General features: G+C 32.3%; 1 protein-coding gene across 2 annotated transcripts in view; it reads right to left on the reverse strand.

Moving 5' to 3' along the window:
- The window catches only part of LOC120342372 (inactive phospholipase C-like protein 1), a 52,855-nt gene that overhangs the window by 6,438 nt on the left and 27,611 nt on the right, over nt 1-18,806 (reverse strand). For both annotated transcript variants that reach the window (XM_039411180.2, XM_039411179.2), the window contains 16 exons: nt 18,064-18,133; nt 17,332-17,482; nt 16,204-16,352; nt 13,648-13,764; nt 12,928-13,033; nt 9,946-10,100; nt 9,254-9,378; nt 6,660-6,743; nt 6,208-6,367; nt 5,267-5,413; nt 4,366-4,565; nt 3,252-3,338; nt 2,766-2,878; nt 2,193-2,278; nt 1,221-1,329; nt 420-638 (listed from right to left, as the gene is read on the reverse strand). In XM_039411180.2, the coding sequence (XP_039267114.2) occupies nt 420-638; nt 1,221-1,329; nt 2,193-2,278; nt 2,766-2,878; nt 3,252-3,338; nt 4,366-4,565; nt 5,267-5,413; nt 6,208-6,367; nt 6,660-6,743; nt 9,254-9,378; nt 9,946-10,100; nt 12,928-13,033; nt 13,648-13,764; nt 16,204-16,352; nt 17,332-17,482; nt 18,064-18,133 (2,078 nt within the window). The remainder of the gene's footprint in view (nt 1-419; nt 639-1,220; nt 1,330-2,192; nt 2,279-2,765; nt 2,879-3,251; nt 3,339-4,365; nt 4,566-5,266; nt 5,414-6,207; nt 6,368-6,659; nt 6,744-9,253; nt 9,379-9,945; nt 10,101-12,927; nt 13,034-13,647; nt 13,765-16,203; nt 16,353-17,331; nt 17,483-18,063; nt 18,134-18,806) is intronic.

An 18,806-nucleotide genomic window follows, 5' to 3' on the forward strand; every position in this document is an offset into this window, starting at 1 on the left:
TAGTTTAAATGTGAATTTGATTATTCCATAATATACACTTATATTACATTTTAAAAAACAAAATTTGTTTCATATACCAATTTACTTAAAAGATTTAGAACATTTAGCAATGTATATAAGTTGAATTGAAGTTGGAAATGAGGGAAAGTTATTAATCAGTTACGAACGTTACGGTTTTTAGAATTTAAATAAAGGCTTTCCGAGTAACACTTCACTTCAATACTTGCACATGAAGAAAATTTCTCAAATAAAAATTTTAGATTTGAATATTGAATATAATTAATTCCAGATCGATACAAGTATTCAATTCATTTTTACATCCCAGGTCGCAAGTCATAAATCAAATATGAACAGTATTATTTGCAAATGAAAATCCAACAAACGCTTTGGATTTCCGAAAAAGGAGAAATAAATCTTACCTATGAATTCATCCCCGATAAATTCATCATCGAGAACGACAAAACGGACAAGAGCCAGATCAGGCACAGTTAAACGAAACTCGAACGATTCATCGAAAAGTGCTGTTGAATTTCCCGATCCACAATCATGTGATGTTCTTGTACGCTGCTCGCTGCAATCTCCCATCATCCCGAAAAGTTCGATCAGAACATATGGATCGATTACATGACCTTTGGCACCTAAAACAGATAGAAATATTACAACACCTAACTTAGCTACGGGAATGGCCAAAAACAAATAATCTACTTTTTTGAACACATTCTGAGATATTTTCGAATACATTCTAAACTGGGTCGTGTTCAGCACAATAAATATATGAGTCAATGCATATTCAATGAGCTTGAATTGGGAATATGGGGAAGGTTGACTATCATACTAGTTTTCAGAACTTAGAAGAACATCTTTCAGTCATACTGTGAGAAATTAATGTTTTAAAAAATGATAAATTTGTCTTTAAACTTCTAAATTATCCCTAAATATTCTGGACATCTCTAAATTTGGCCAATATGACAATGATTAGATTGATGGATTATCTTGCTTCATTAAGTCCTAAAATATCAAACTAATGTACTAATTAACCTACTAACACCAGAATGTAATGATTGATAAGATATTGCTATTCAGTCAACATTGTTAATGTCAGATACCATTTCATTGTATTTCTTTTTCATTATGGTAGACTAACGAGGTACATTCTATTCAAAATAAGTCACTATTTAATTTCACTAATAAAAAATAAGCAATGACAGTAAATAACATACCACCACCCCTTGGTTTGGGAAATTCTTGACCACTGATAATTCGTAGATGAAGAATTTTAGGTGCAACACTAGGTATGACATCGTTCTGTTGTGCACTGAAGTATGCGACCTACACATGAAAATAAAAACACAAGGTTAAAATAGTTGGATTAGAGTAGTGACTGCTTTAACTTCAGCTCCTTCATTTCTTACTTAGTTTCCAGACCGAAGAGGAATTTAATCGTTCTAGAGGACGGATTTTTACTTCGCATATATTGGGTGCTCACAATAAACTATACAACCGCACAAATACCAGAATGCGAATTGCACGTTCGACTAATCCATTTAATATGGTACAACAACCAAATAATAGAGATTTCATGAATAGCGAAGGTAGAATCAAGAGTTCCGAAATAGGCAAAGAGGGGAATGTTATAAAAAGGTTGTAAACCACTGTATTAGTAGATCTGTATGCATTGACTGCGAGGATGCTGTAGCATGAATCAAAACACCTACCGTGTTTCCCCGAAAATAAGACCAAGTTTTATTTAAATTTTCTTTCGAAAAATAACTCTAGGGCTTATTTTTGGGGGATGTCTTTTATTTTCCTTTATCAAAAACAAAATTACAAAGTAGAGAATTACGAGATTTTCAAATAAATAAAAAAGGGAAAACTGATATCCATTTACTATCCATAACACATTTTTATTTGAAATAATCCTTTAAAATGTGTAGGAGAGATTTCTTGCTATCGACTGGGTTCAGAAAAAATTTGTGTGTGTCGACTAGGTCCTATTTTATGGAAAACACGGTAAATTGAATGTTTCAAAGAATAGCACCACACTTCATTTCATTCTATATGATGATGTATTGGTCTTGGCCAGATGAAATGTTGCAGAATCGAATTCATGGAAGTGTGATACAAGACTGTCAAACCCCATGAAATCAATATTTATTAATTAACCTATGATAAAAAGTGAAAAAAATCATTACCTCTTCCCTCATTATCGTTGGTTTGAGAACATAACCACAACCACCATTCATTGCAAATCTGCCATCATTGATGTCCATCATCAAACCTTTAACAATGTGAAATATAACAAAAATGATTCTAGGATCACATGTACCAAATAAATTGAAGCAGATTCCTGCCCTAATTATTTTTTTTTTTCGTTTTTCATGGCTCTGTATTCTACAATGACTACCGAATGCAGTTCATCTCAATAATGATGTATATATAAACATACAGGGTGTCTATAAAGGCTCATTACAGTCCTAAAAAGCGCTGTGAAGAAAGAGATTTTCAATCTCAAATATTTATTTTTATCAGCCTAAAACTGTGTTGCTCAAGTAAGTAGAGTATTGATTCAGAGTATGTTGCCGTTTCAGTTTACAAAATCTTAGATTCAACCGATTTCCATGTATAAATAAAGTTGCACAAACTGAAAAAAATTCAATCTCCACATAGACCCTTGTTATAGAAGTTTTCGGCTGCTTGTCTAGAACCAATATCCAGAGTGAAGGTGTGCAAGTACCTAATTTAAAAAACAAATAAGGATTGCATACCTGGAGTCTGATAATTGAGAGATGCAATTTGAACTCCACAATTCCAATAATCCTGTGGATTGAAATTACTTGAATCAACACGTACTGCACTTGGATGAACTCTGGTAAGAAATCTGAAAATATGGACAACAGCATTAACACTGAAAAGTATATATATATATATACAATAAATATTGAATATAAAAGCCACAGATCAGATAATATTGTTAAGTATGGGTTAGTCTGCAAAGTAATGATGCAATCAAAGTCGCAGATTGCGTTTGATTCTACTGTTTTGGGCATTTATGCTACTGTATTTAATAAAAAGTTATAAACTATGCTTCGGTTTAATATATAAAAAAAATTAAGACGGCAATACTTTAGAGACTGAGGATATTTTGGCCATGTGATTGTGAAGAGAAATACACTTCATGAACCTAATGCGATTATTATTGAGAAAGTGTGCAGTGAATAAGAAAAGTAGTGAGAAACAGAAATAAATTTTACTTTTTATTGAAGTTGACAAATTCTTCTGGTGAATTATTAGAGAGTTGAGTTGCTGTTCTTTCATGCATAGATGTGATTTCATAGAACCTGTTGAATAAAATATTTTTTAACTTTTTAAGGTGTTATCAGACTTTTATCATATTATAAAGCTCCATACCCAGTGTCGGTTTTTCACAGCTACCTATACCAAAGAAATCCATTTTTTTCGAACTAATTTCTACATTCTGTATACTGGTTATCGGCCAATCAGCCTTAAAATTGCCGGAGTGCATAAAAACAAGCTCACCTATCACATTGGTGCTTTTGATACTATGTTAATAAAATAAAACTTTTCCTAGTATAAATGTGTCCAGAGTTTAAAAAGTTTGGGAACACCTGGATAAGGAATACAAGCAAGTCACATTTCAATAAGATATATGTTTCTCTACAACAATGTTTTCCGTTCAGGAAGGAATTTCTCCCCATGTAGGATAGTTACATGTATCGCAAGCTAATGTTCCGATAAAGATTGAATAAAAAATGCAAATAAATGAGTTTCATGTACAGTAGGGGAAGGATTAGGAGCTTAAAGATAGGCTAAGGAAGGAATGCATCAATGTGGGGAACAATTGCTCTACAATTTAAAATGACAAATCCCCTAGCAAAGAAAACAGCCAATTGTTAAAATATAAATTGTGTCTTCAAGTTTTAATTCTAGGGTTGAACACTCAGCACCTAACAATAGATTCTTGGAGTAAATAAATGTACACAATTTAGTTAATATTGTGCTATGATTGAGAAAATAGTATGAGATTTCACATTTATCCCAAGTAAATGGGAGACGAAAATACCATAAAGACATATGTCTATCTAGTTTAATAGTCTTTCAGGAAGATATTATATATAGGTTCTCTCAGAACTATCGAATGATTCCAGCATGTATGTATGTTGCCTGTTACACTTAACAATCATGACATCTTGAATGACATGACATCTTGTATGATGTCGAATGATGCTAGCATGCATGTTGTCTGTTATACCTAACACTCATCCTAAAAAATCCTATCCATGTATAATAATTCAGTTGTATTTTTTCAACAATCAGATCGAAAAGATATCATATAAAATGACTTACTTCCTTGATTTACTGTGAACAAATAATAAATCATTGTCAGACATTCGAACACTGACACACAAAGACACAAGATCAGAAAGTTCTCGACATAATTTTTGTTTGGGTTTGATTTCTTCTTCTTCATCTTCTTCTATTCTCTTCCTACTCAATAAAATTCCAGGTCCGATAGAAAATGGTGATTTTACAGGTGATGGCGGAACCTAAAAATGAGTGTATGAGTTAGTACATCTTCGGAAAAAGTTTTATATTTTTGCACTGAACAAGGCTAAAAACTAAGATTCAACAATTTTGCTATCTCTTACATCAGGTGGAAATAAATCGATAATTGGTCTAGAGCAGGTGTATGCAACATTTTGTGTCGGTGGACCATATAACCAACTTCAGACATATCTAGCTGGGCCACCCAAAAAAATTGCCAAAATCACAGCACCACAAGAAAGACAAGAGAAACGAATGCGACTATCGCTATCCTTCTGATAATAGAGGCACCGGGCAAAAAGGTGAAAGATTTAACGCAGGGACAAGAGCAAAAATCATTACGTATTTTTACCCATGCGAGTGCCTTTTTAACAAACTGTCAGATTGGGATTTATGCTTGATGGGGAAAAAATCAGAGTGTTGACAAGAGCCACACTAAACGGCTTTTGTGGGCCAAGTTGTAGTCACTTGTAGCCTGTGATCCGTTTGTTGCACACCCCTGTTCTAAAGACTCTAGTACAGTGGTTCTCAACCTTTCATGAACCCCTTCCAAAGACTGTCAAGACTTGTAGTCCTTATGCGAAAAGCGGTTTCAACGCAACAACTGGGGGCTCAAATGCTACCCAGAAGCTAACTAGTTTCAAGCCCTTGCGTTGTTGTGCTTCTGATAAATTTATTTCTTTAAAAAATCTTCGTCTTATACCTTTTCATTTATTTCAGCTCCTTCATCTTCACCACTGACTTCACCTTCATCTCCTTCCAAGTCAGGAGGAAGTTTTTTTCCTTTTATCAAAAATTTATTCTTCAGCGAATCAGGAGAAGGAAGATAGTCTGTATCACTTGTAGGTGGCTGAAAAAAAAGAAACATGAATAAAAAGATGAATATCTACACTAACACACAAACCAGATCAGATCTTCCATATTTACTTAGTCTTGTTATGTTATGTTGAATTTACAAACCGTTTTCTGGTACGTATCGACTTAACTGCTTTAATCAAGATCTGGTACTGAAAAATGCACTGTGATACATCTATATATTTCTGTAGCTTTTAGCGTCTAAGTACGTGCCTGTTACTTTTTTGCTTTACATCGAAGTGAGCATAACTTTGCTTCAAGCAAATTTTCCATACCAAAATATTTCATGGTCTGGAATTGCATTCTAACAAGATTCAAACACATTTGGACAGAATTAGACAGTGAACATCTCTGGAAGTAACAATGAAGCTATTTATGTTCAAAAAATTCAGTTTCACAAAATCTGGGAATCTATTATTTCAACTAGAAAATGTGCTTTTTAGGAATTCAAATTGCCGAAGATTTTGTTTTTCTCTTTTTTTGCAATTTTCGCTGCAACAATAGGCACAAATCATTATTATGATTGATTGCAGTAGCCTGCAACAAATAACGTTTCTTTAAGTGTCAGTGTCAGTGATACATTGGCTGCAAGGTTACTGTATCAAGGGTCCAAATGGCTATAAATTAGATCAGATGAAGCATAACAGCAAAAATCTTGTGTTGCAAGACACTCAATAAATCAAATCATTCAATAAATCAAGATGGCGGTGATAACCAAACTGTACAACAGACATTCATAATACCACACTGTACATATACAATAACTATGATAACAAAATGCAGTATTACCGCTGTATATATTTGGTCACCGAGGATAGATTTCAGGACAGAGGCCATTACTTTTTGTTGCTCTATTGAACAGTGGTTTTCAATGCAGAGTATGACAGGATACGGAGAATTTTTGAAACTGCATTCTTTAATCGCTTCGATTGTCTGCTCGAAACTTATGCTGTGAAAAACAAATGTTAAATTTTTGGAAATGAGACTTAAAAGTGATCAGATAAACATATGTAAAGATGTCCAAAATTGATAATCTATACTATTTTAATTTTCGGATAGTATCCAATATATTTAAAATTGGGTCATATTTGAGCAAATAAATGTAAATGCATAGAATAGGAGATTCCGATGACCCTTCACACTGCTAACTCCTGATTTTAGGGACTTGTATCCACACTGTCACATTCAAAATATTGTATTGATAAGCAAAAAACTATAAAACTTCCAATATGCAAACTAACCTGTTGGATTGTGTATGACCATGCTTTATGACAGGTCTTCCTTCTGGTCCATCCCAACAATCTAATTCAATACATCTGCAGCACCTGAAACAGTATTGTAGAAATTATATTATGCAGTTTCAAAAATGCCATCAACTTGGTACAACAACAAAACTGACATTTAAATTGAATAAAATAAAAACAGATAAATTAATATAATGTGATGAGCTTGGGATCTGTTCAAATTCGAACACCGGCATGATGGCATAGTCTGCTGGGTGCAGGCCAACCTAATGTCAATTTGTCTCACCCAGAGAGTATTAAATTGAGGATGCTCCCGAAGCATTAGTACCGAGATGGCGCACAACCTGAACATAGTATGAGTACCAGGTAAGGATTGTTCAGGTTGTGCGTCCTCTTGGTATGGATACTTCCGGAGCGTCTAATAGAGTAAGCAATGCAGAACCAGAAAGATTCAGTTTATTCCAAAAGTAGTAGCTTCTTATATATATATTTATATATATCCCTGAATGCTTGTATTAAGCATTGCTCAGAACGATGGCGCGACATCAATATCATTGAATAAATGAAAACAAAATAACTTGTTCGTTAAATATCCTATCGGGTTGAAATAAAACTTTTGCTCCAAAAAACACATCAATCTTATTTCATTACCAAAATGCTTTCAGATACAACCGAAATAACTTTTGGATGAAAGGAACAATTTGGAATATGCCTAATATATTATTACAAAATAGAAATTGGGCAAAAAATCTGATTTGAACCCTATGGCAAGTGTTTAGAATCGTTAGTTAGAATAGTTTTGTTCAAAAAAAGTTTATTTTTGAGTAGTTTATGTGAAATATATCACCCAAAAAAGTCTTCATTTAATTGCAATAGATTTAAAATTTTGACAACCAATCTTTCCTTATATTATATTTCCTGAATTTCCAAACTCATTGATATACATTGACTTCTATGTGATCCTCGTTAAACACGAGTCAATTAAGAATATATTCAATATTCCAAATATTATTCGGAATTGCAGATTATTTGAATTTGTTCATCCCATATTTTTCATCTAATAATAGATGTTCTTCACTGACCAAGTTTCTCATATACAAGCATATTGATATGTGCTTGAATAAAATTCACTGTAATCACCAAGGCTAATAGCCTTACTTAAAACTTATACACGAGTGGAGAAAAGAACAAACGCATGTTTGTTTATCATAAGATGAATGACGATTACTCAGTCATTTCACGTTCAGCTTAAATGACAGGAAGATATTATAGAGGCCACAGGTCATAAATATAAACCAACAACATGAAAGAATTTGGACCCATTTAGGTAGTTTAAGGCTTGAGTCAATGGTGTAACAGGAGGTTATGACATAGGAATATAACATCATTAAATAGAAGACTTAACCTTTATTGGTAAGATCAGAGTTGGCAAAAATAAAAGTGCTCCCGAAGTATGTGCACCAAGATGGCACACAACCTGAACATAGTATGCGTACCAGGTCAGGGTTATCAGGTTGTGCGCTTTATTGGTGCACAAATAAATAACCTGCTATTTCATACGCATTCAAAATAATATTTTTGAAAACACAATATTGAATAGTTATTCTGAATAAGATTTAATATTCAAATAAATTACACATGTAATTTTACACAAGTATCAAATTTTGGAAAGAGAGAAAGTTAAGATTAAACCTGGTTTGATTGGTTGTAACACGCCAATTGCTTGAAGTGATAATTTGCAAAATGAAACTATTGATAATTATCCATAAACTCAAGAATTTGAGATATTGAATTTTGATCTATTCAAATGTTTGATTCGTTTTGGACAACCCTGATTATGATATTATGATGTCACTATCAAACAAATCTAGCTCTCTTCAATCAGCAATCCTTTTTGTAATGGAAAAAGAATCTGTAGGGATCTCTTATGTAATGGTATCACATTTGATAAAACGAATGACAATCAGTGACATTTCGTCCTCTTTTAAACAAATTTTTCAAATGAATTTTTCTATATTCTTTTGACAGGTGACAGGTTTATCTATTATTTATTGTCAGATCAAACATGATTTTGACACAAAAATAATGTATATTTCATTGTGAAAGGTTTGAATGCAAAATACTGAGTGAGAAACATGATGAATTATTTATCTCGAATCCATGAACTGGGAACAGGCAGAAGCCCAAAGAAAGCGCTCCTTTCAAACATGATCCATGGATAAGGCAACACTGTAGTCCACTCTATAATAGTGGCTCATACTTGGGTGTGTAATATAAAGGCAAATGTAGATTCAACTCAAACTGTAATTTTTATGTTGATCAAGTATTTTGTATTATCGACTGGGGGAATATATATAAATAAGTTTAGGATAATTTTATGTAAAAACAATTATATAGTGCCCAATAGAGTATGTGACCCACATTTTTACATATTACATAAAATATGGAATTTTGAATCCATATCACGAATGATTGACTATATTCTACTACCGATATATAAAAATCTATTTCAAATTTTCCTATAAAATCAATTCTATTGACCCAAGATCAATTTCGATGAAATTTTCCAAAAAGCAACAAATTTTCCATACCTTAACAATGCACGAATGTAGGCACCGACATTGCTCGGACCAGAAAGTTGGTCTTCCATGAGGTAGGTGTTATGAGACGAAGCAATATAATAATGTGAGAGAGGTTGAGTCATGTCTTGACAAACCTGCAGGAAGATAGTGACGCTATTAAAGCTTAGATTAGTGGTTTTCAACAGGGGTTCGGGTGCATCCACCCGCCAGTCCAGTCGGGGGGTTCAATACTTTATTGACTTTTCTTGGCCTTATACATACAGAAATGATAAAGTTTCCAATGATACTTGAGTGAAGTTCCTCGCACGTTTGAACAAAGAGATATGACATTATTTGTGAGGGATAACAAAGGTCGCACAGGAGTCAGGACCATTGGAAAATAAGGTTTAATATGTAAGTGTGAACTGAAATGCAAGGTTCGAATAAGAAGAAGTGGTAGGAATTAAAAAAAAGGTAAAGAAATGAACACAAAATAAAGAATAGAAGGGATGAGAGAACTTGAAAAGGGGAGGAGGGTTGGAGAGAGATGAGAAGTAATGAGAAAAAAATGGAAGGAGACAAAATAAGGAATAAGAGTGGAGAAGGTGGGATGGGGCGAAGATGGCGTAATAAAGAGTGGAGAAAAGAGAAAAGAACAGGAAAACGAGAAAAAAATAAAACTAATTCAAAGCGCCATCACCGCTACATAAAAATGAACTTACTTTTGCATGGGCAGGATCGAATATATTGCATTCTCGGGACATTAGATATTTGGTAAATCCATCGATACCAAATGCAGGAATTGCTTTCAATTCTAATGAAGGTTCGTATCGTTCAATCAGGTCCAAACACACCTCTTTCGTAACATCAGTTAGGCCTAAAATCAGAAAATCAAAATTGGAGAAAAATTCCGTCGGAACAGAAATGTTGATTATTCAGGAATGTCTCAAAATCAATTAATATTAATGTGTGGAATACTTGAATTGAAAATAATTTCATTTAAAATCTTATCATTTCACAGTGATGAGTATGATCATAATCGACCTTCTGAAACCTAAAAGATCACTGATCATCTTATTAATAACTTCCTGCATTTCTTTGTTGAACATGACCCAATTTAGAATATAATCGATATTCTATATCCGGAAATTTTATTTTAGAATATATTCCTAATAATAGATTATTAGGTTTTGGCCTTAACCTAGAGATACTACGAAAATGAAAATGAAATTGTAGAAGTGAATGCTATAATAATTATTCAGAAGATTAGATAATGATAACAAAAACACCCAGAGATTGACAAAATCAAATATTTTACAATTTCAAATACATGCTTAAATAATAAATTAGATTATGGAATGTCAAATAAATATTCTGACTTGTATGATATTCAACACAGAAATTAGCACTATAGGAATACGATCAGGGATGGCCAATTCGAATAAAGTATTCGAATGTATTCGAATATCTCGTCATTCGAATATCGGAATTCACGTTCATAAGAATATCGGATATTTGTGTGACGTCACACATTTTCGACGCCGCTTTCAAGACGTTTCCGTTGAATGAAAACATTCTCGATAGAAACTTGCGCGTGATTGTTTTCATCACTCATCAGCGTAACGTGTTATTTAGGCCCGTAAACGCCTTTACGATTGTGTTATTTTATCTAAACCAAAAATTTTCCACTAATTTGTTCCACGATAACGATAACATTTATTTTATTTTTGTTCGGCACGGAATTGTGAATCTGGTAAATACGCTCATCGGCGGCGAGTTTCTAAAGACAACGCAACTTTTTGATTGAAAAGCGGCAATTTAAAATACTGAAAATAAAACCGTAAACAACATAAGTTTTATTGAAGCCCGCGAAAATTTGAAAAACGCTTTTCTAGGCAGTGAAAATTGCAAAATTTCGTGTGCCTCTGGCACACATTATGATTGGTCGGCGTTTAGAAACATATCGTCACGAATTGAGGGCGGGATTTGCCTGATTATCCATTACTTTAAATTGCCGTCGAATATTTTCGGGTTAACATGATACAAGGTTTGAAACGCGACTTTTTCTCTGGTTGTGAGGATGCATATAATATAATTAATCTAAAGTATATTCAATCAATTTTATTGTGATGAAATAAATTTTACTCTGAGATATTTTACTTTGAGCATTTCGATCGAGCGGAGTCACTGTTAACAAGTACATCTAAATATTTGCCGAATTCGCAAAATACGGATAAAACAATATTTAATCGGACAGTTTACCTCACGTTTTTATTTTTATGGCCGCGGATTGCAATGGTATATAAGAGTGGTGAGGATTTTATTTTGTCGACGCAACCGCAGGTTAAATTGAAGACAATTAAATTAATAAGAGCAAGACATTTTAAATATGCCCGTGTCGGTCACGAAATCATCACTTTGCACAACAGAAAAATATATATTCGTTGTTATATTATTTGTTGTAAAAGTCGACTCTTTTAACAGGTGGCATAATCGCGGCGATGAATATGTAGTTTAAATTTACTGCTAAACTTTATATGTATATTCATTGTATGAAATGAATTATTCTCTACACTTAACAGGATTTTATATAATTATTTGAGATTTTTCTAACGGCGATAACGAGTTGTCAAGATTGCAAAAATGCGTATTTAAATTAAATACATCAGGCAGTTTATCTCGTAATTTTAGGTCACAGATTGCCGTGGAACGAATAGTAATGTTTTTTTTGACGTAAGAAGAAGCAACCGCGAGTTATGTTGGACACATTAAATTAATATATATAGATATTTTAGAATCTCGTAGTTGTCATGGATTGAATATTTTACAAAACAGAATGATCATTATACGCTGACAAGAAGACGGCTGTTTTAACGAGCGCGGAATCGCGGTTGGCATTACAGGCGGCAATGAGAATTTCCGATTTCGAAAATCCTGGCTGCACGCTGGCAGTGGTGGTCATCTATTCTCTACTAATTTATTTCTAACTACAAACACAACAATATGTTACACATAATAACAATATGGTTCACATAAATTTATATACAAATATACTGGTAGGTAGTAGAATACTCTAGGCTTAAATATTAGAATTTTCAAAGGCACAATGGATTTTCGATTGTTGTTGCCAATAAATTTTATTACTCTCAGAAAATATACACAATTATCTGAATACAAGTGGTATTTTTGTCAATAGACTCGACTATTATCGTAATATCATGGTACCAATGATAGAAAGCGTTAGACAACTCCTTGGCTATCTTTTCATAGGGTCATTTGTACAAAGTGAATATTTTAATAAACTGACTGTGTCACAAGTTGCTATTATTTTTTATTAATAGCTATAAACTATCAATTACTTTGTGTACATATACTGTTGGTCTGTGGCTTCATTCTGATATTTCTATTGAAGCTTATTTCCTAATTTACTGGGTTTTAATCAACTAAAACAAAAATGAGTTATTTTCGATTTTAGAATGTATTCGGAATTCCAGATTCGAAAACATTATTTTAGAATGTATTCAGAATAGTTTGGTATTCGGAAATGGCCATCCCTGAATACGATATTACAGCAAAGAGGAAAAACTAGACATTGTTTTATCGTTTTTCGTTTTTTTGTTATCGGTTTATTTTAATAAAGTACGATTGTCTGGGGCTAAATGTTCAAAAGGGAGACCCTAGATACCCCTATTCATGTGTATCACCTTGGTCTGATTCCAAAAACAGCATTAGATCATCGACTGACAGCCTGTCGTCTTTGCTTGCATGTCTCGCCAACAAAAAGTAGATTTCTGGCCTTGTTGTCACGTCCTGTTAATCAATAATATCGTGTAAACATTCAAACTGAAAATAATGTGACCGGCATATATTGCGGTTGTATTGATTTTTCTTAGCCATATATGTGAATTGTAACTAAAATTTTAGAACATTGCGTAACCATTTAATAGACCTAAATTTAGAATTTCATTAACCTCAGTAAACTCTGACAAAATAATATTTTAATAAAAAACTGATGAATTTTTTATTAGAAATTGTTTTCAATTACCCAAGATTTGAAAAAAACACACAAATTTTAATGAAATCTTATGACAGCTTAATTGAATGGTCATATTTAATGAAATATCAATATAACTTTATTGCTACTTGCATATACTATTCCCATTGAATAGTGCGCATATATAGAATTTCTCTATTTATTATAGATCAGTTAAAAAATGGATTTTTTTTATTGTTTGGGAAAGTTCCTCTAAAAATGGTTATTTTGGAATTTTTCACTGGCATTCAATGCAATCAATTTTCTAAATTTCCCTGATTACTTTAAAACTGCCCTAATATGGAGTTGAAATTCTTAAAAAGATCAGACAAACTTTTCTCCATCTCAACATCCTGATTTGGACGCTTGTAATTAAAAGTTGTAATATTACCTTGAACAATTCAACAAATTCATCTTTCGTAAGTCTTGTCCGATCTCTGTCTTTGAATCTTAAAAATTCTGTGAGTTTTTGTTTGATTCGAGTTTCTCTTATTCCGTCACTTAATCTCTGAAAAAGGAGACAAAGAAATTGTATGAACAGTAGAAAATATGAACATTTTCCAGAGTAAATCAAATAATTCAACTTGGTTTTAAATTTAGTTGCAGTAATCAAAAATTAGTGCCAAAAAGACAAATTAGATTTCCTTTAGGTATTTCGAAATTAGGCTCAAAGAGATTGTTATGAAACATGTAAAACAGTTTGTAGACACAAAATAAAAAAACACTCTCGAATCAGCATAAAAAATTTGGCGAAAGTAAATTATAGGAAGTATTATTCTGGGGTCAAGGGTCAAAAGAACCAGTCAACTTGTTTTAACACTAAGACTTTGGTCTCAATGATATATAGCAACATTTACAATCCTTTTTATTTTAACTGCAACATCCAAAGTGAACTGAATGAGATCGGCTGAATATTCACAATTCTCATTCAATTCAACCTCTGTAACATATAATGATTTGTGAATGTTCCCTAATTAGCGGCTAATATAAAAATAAACTAAATTATTCCATATTCAGGAAATATTATTTCAAAATGTATTCTGAATAATAAATCACTCAGTTTTGGTTGAATTCGCGGTATACCAGTCCCATTATGTTGTTGATATTTTAAATATTACATAAGGAAAAGCTGAACTGGTATTTCACAGATTTTATGAACAGCTGCGTCTTCCTACATCATTAGTATGTTTGCAAGCACAGTAATCACCTAAGTGTTCTGTTTTGCACGTGTGCGCATAAATAATGATCATATTATCAACCTATTACACACATAGGCTTTGAATTCACATAAGATGACAGATGTTGAAAATGTTGCGATTTTTGAATACTATAATATTATTATAGAATATTTATTATTTAAAATGTCTGCTTGTAATAATTTGAAGAAATAATGAGCAGTGCCCGAATAAATTCATCTAATTATAAATGATGTAACAAATATGATTCACTTTTTTTAAATTTGGCATGCAACTTAATGTTTTAACATCAAACATGGTACAGTGAACAGATGCGAATATTCTAAATAAAATAGTCCTGGATTTGTAAAATGTAAAATGATTATTAATAAGATATATCAATCAGCATTTATGAAATCTAAATCAACCAGTTGAGCCCGTTTTCAAAATATGACATAGTTATGTTTAAATGAGTCTAAGTTAAGCAGATAAAAATTCTATTTTCAATTATTGTTAGTGCAACGATCCAGAAGGCATTTGCTTGATGAGTTTCAACAGGATCTTATCAGAGAGTTAGTTAGAACTGATTTTGATTAAATATATGAGTCAACAATAAATTCAAAACTGCTTAAGCTGGCAGGATTCAAATATATATAATATTTTATACTTTATTATTGGCGCTCAAGAAGTATGTGTAGTTGTGTACTAATATGGACCAATATGCAATTTTGTTCAGCTACTTTACATCAAGTTGTGTACAGGGTCGAAAGCCTATGGCTACTTGGCTAACACAGACAGTCCCCGAACTCGTAATAGAACTAAAATCGAAATAAAATTATGGCCTAACTCTAACCTGGTACAAATACTACGGGAGTACCTTATTATTTTAAGACTGTTAAGATCAGTTATATAAACTATGATGAAGACAAAAGACAAGGAATAATTATTTTGAATTCTATTCATTTTGAGCCGTTTGCATAGAGCCCTGGGTACTTTTTGTTATCATGTAATCACTAATTATCTGACCAGCTTTTTTTTCTGTTCATTGTATTTAGGGGTAGAATAAGTGCAGTGCATTTTTTTAAGATTGTCAAGATTAATTGTGTAAGGTTTATTGAATCGAAAAGACAAGGAATAATCATTTTGAATTATGTTAATCTTGGTCTGTCGGCATTAAAGCCCTGGATAATATTTTGTTTTTGTATAATCACTGATTATCTGACAAGCTTTCTTTTTTTTTCTGTTCATTGTATTCAAGGTTGTTAAGATAAATTATATAAGCTATGTTGAATCGAAAAGAAATGGAATAATTGTTTCAAAATCTGTTAATCTTGGGCTGTTTGCATAGAGTCCTGGGTACTTTTTTGTAATTGCGCAATCACCAATTATCTGACCAGCTTTTTTCTGTCCATTGTATTTTAGAGTAGGATAAGTTAGAGGTTAGATTATGTTATCACATCACCTTCTAAGTCATCCAATCCAAACTAAGATAAACAGAATCAATGGAAAAATATCGGAACAAGAATAGGTGTGAATGTATCTTTCAAAGTGTAATGTAATAGCACAAAAGCTCTGCTGTCATCCACATCCCAACAAATAAACCAGAATTCTTCAGAGAGCACAAAATGCATTAAAAAGGGAGTCAAATTTTTGTAAAAACGTAACTTTTGAGTATTTTCATAAATGAAAAAATACCATTTATAACCATCTTTTAAACTCTATCCCAAATAAAACAAGAGCGATAAAACTGTGGTGCCATAAAAAATTCCCACCTTCAACAGTTCCAATGATTCTTCTTCATCTAAATAACCATCTCCATTGATATCAGCAGATTCAAACACAGAACTCAACCAAACATCTCTTGTGTCAGGACGGGTCTGTAATTCTTCAGGATCTTGACCAGCTAGCAGACAACGTAAACCTAAAAATAACAAGGCACATAAGTGAATCCACTAGAAAACTCAGATAAGTGTCCTGTATTGAATTAAAGCAATTGACGGATATATCAAGTCTAATGTACAAAACACAGGTGTAGGTGGTAAATCTACAGCAAGACTGACAGACAACATTTCAAATGATTATCGTTGAGAGATATCAAGATAGCATCTATGTGATTTGGGGCAACCAGTTGGGCATGTTTTCAGCGAGTGACACAGTTATGTTTGAACAAGTTTGAGAGTAACGTAGGTGAAGAAGATGAAAATTAAAATTTCAAATATTCTTTATGCAATAATCCATAATCCATGGTCTGAAACCACCGAACCTGAATTTTAATATTTCTATTTTGAGTGAATATTCAGCAATAACAACCTATTTGCGTGAAAAGCTTTTCTAAAGTGTTTTTAGTTTGCAATGCATAGCAATAATTGCCTGAATATATCCAGTAAGCTTCTAAAAGATAACACTATGAAATCAGCATTAGTTACCATAACACGGACAACAGTCACATGCAAATCTGAGATAGCCATCGGATACCACCAATAAAAAATAAACTAAAAAAAGTTCCAGAATATTCTAATAGCAATCTAGTAATTGGTAATATTTCATTCAATAATGAGTTAAAAATAAGTGTACTCAAAAATGCAATATGCCTACTGCTTCAAAAATCATGATCACAAATATCATTGTATACGAGTAAATCAGGCTCCCTGTATTGAGAACTCAAACCAGAATAACAAATTTCATAGCATATTTTACGATTTTATAACATACACATAAAAAGTTATGGCCAAAGTGGATAATAGGTAATCTAAAATATCTTTTATTAAAATATAGAATATTGAATAAAATACTAGCAAGCAAATTTAGGTATAACAAGCAATATGTATGTATTTATTTACATCTCCCAATTTGGATGACCGAGTTTCTACAAAAAAAATCAAATAAACCAAGTAATTCACCTGTTATCCATATGTTCGCTTCATCGACTGATCCAGCAATAAGATCCAAATTTTTATAATCTGAGTAAATAATAGAGAAAGCACATTCTTCTGGGAAATGTGATGATATATCAGATGATAAAAATAATTCTGTCGCTTTTCCTGGACGAACCTAGAATGAGAAAAATATCTGTTCATGAAATCGAAATTTTATTTGGATTTGTATAGACTATATCTAAGTCTAAGTATCCGGAACACGCCTGCAATCACACCAACGATTATCTTGTATGAATTGGCAGATTTGAATTCCGTGCTTAGAAAGTGACGTGTCCCACTTGTTCCACGTTGCCCTGGGACAAGTGGGACACATGGAACATGTGAGGCACGACATTTTTGAGACATCCGATTTGAATCTATATGATAATTATAATTATGTGCAAGAGGATTGTTGAACTCCATCACCATATGATTACCTACGTCGTCTTATCTCTCTTTCCCCTCCTCCAAGAGAAATATGTGAATACATCTTCATAACGAAATTGATTTTTTAAACCACGGTATTATGCAATATGCAAAACTTGTCAATAAAAATTCAATTCACTTGTAAAATACAGACCTATTAAATTTATACTGTATATGCAATTATCAATTTCAGAAGGCTTCTGAAAATTATGAAATGATTAGAAATTTGCAGAATAATCAATTTGTGATTGATCACTATCGCAATTAATTGATAAATTTAAATAGACAAACCTCTTTAATAGATGAAATATCTATTTTTGCTTTTCCTGAATCTTTCTTTGATGGTTCCCAGCGTAATGAACTAAAAATTAAATTATTAGGATTTATGTTAAAATGTGTGAAGAAACAAGAAATATTTTGGTGTTGAAATATATAAAAAAAATTTCTATATTTTTTGTCAATTTACTGTACCTGATATATCAACAAATTCAGATGTATGATAATATATTTCAATATTATTCGGAAGATAAAAATATACAAATGAATTTTTTGAATGTAAAAAGACTTTTTTATATCGCATTAACAATTTTTCATGAAATGTCACAATAGTCAAATAACATAAATATGATAATAAATTTGTTCAAGCCATAAGCTAGTATCTATAAAAGAATATTATTAAATTCTAGAATTCATATTGGATAGACTAGGTAAATCGCGAAGGTCAAATAAGTCAGCTGGGCACCTGATCTAAAAATAAAACAACACTAAAAGTTCACATTAAGCGTAAAATTTTCATTTTACTTTACATAATTAGTAGGTCAGAAGTCCTTCATATGACTCAGCTCCCAGGGACCCAGATAGTACTGTACTTTTAGTTTTAAAAATGTCAGTGGCCTATTTTCATCATCCTTGAATAGTCAAACTATAATTAATGGTCCCATGTGACACTAAAAGTCAAATTCTACAGAAAGAATCGATTTCTAGCTTTCTACTAATTTTTTTCAGAGAATTTGCTCAAACCAAGGTCACAAACG

Source organism: Styela clava, chromosome 3, assembly GCF_964204865.1.
Source record: "Styela clava chromosome 3, kaStyClav1.hap1.2, whole genome shotgun sequence".
NCBI lineage: Eukaryota > Metazoa > Chordata > Ascidiacea > Stolidobranchia > Styelidae > Styela > Styela clava.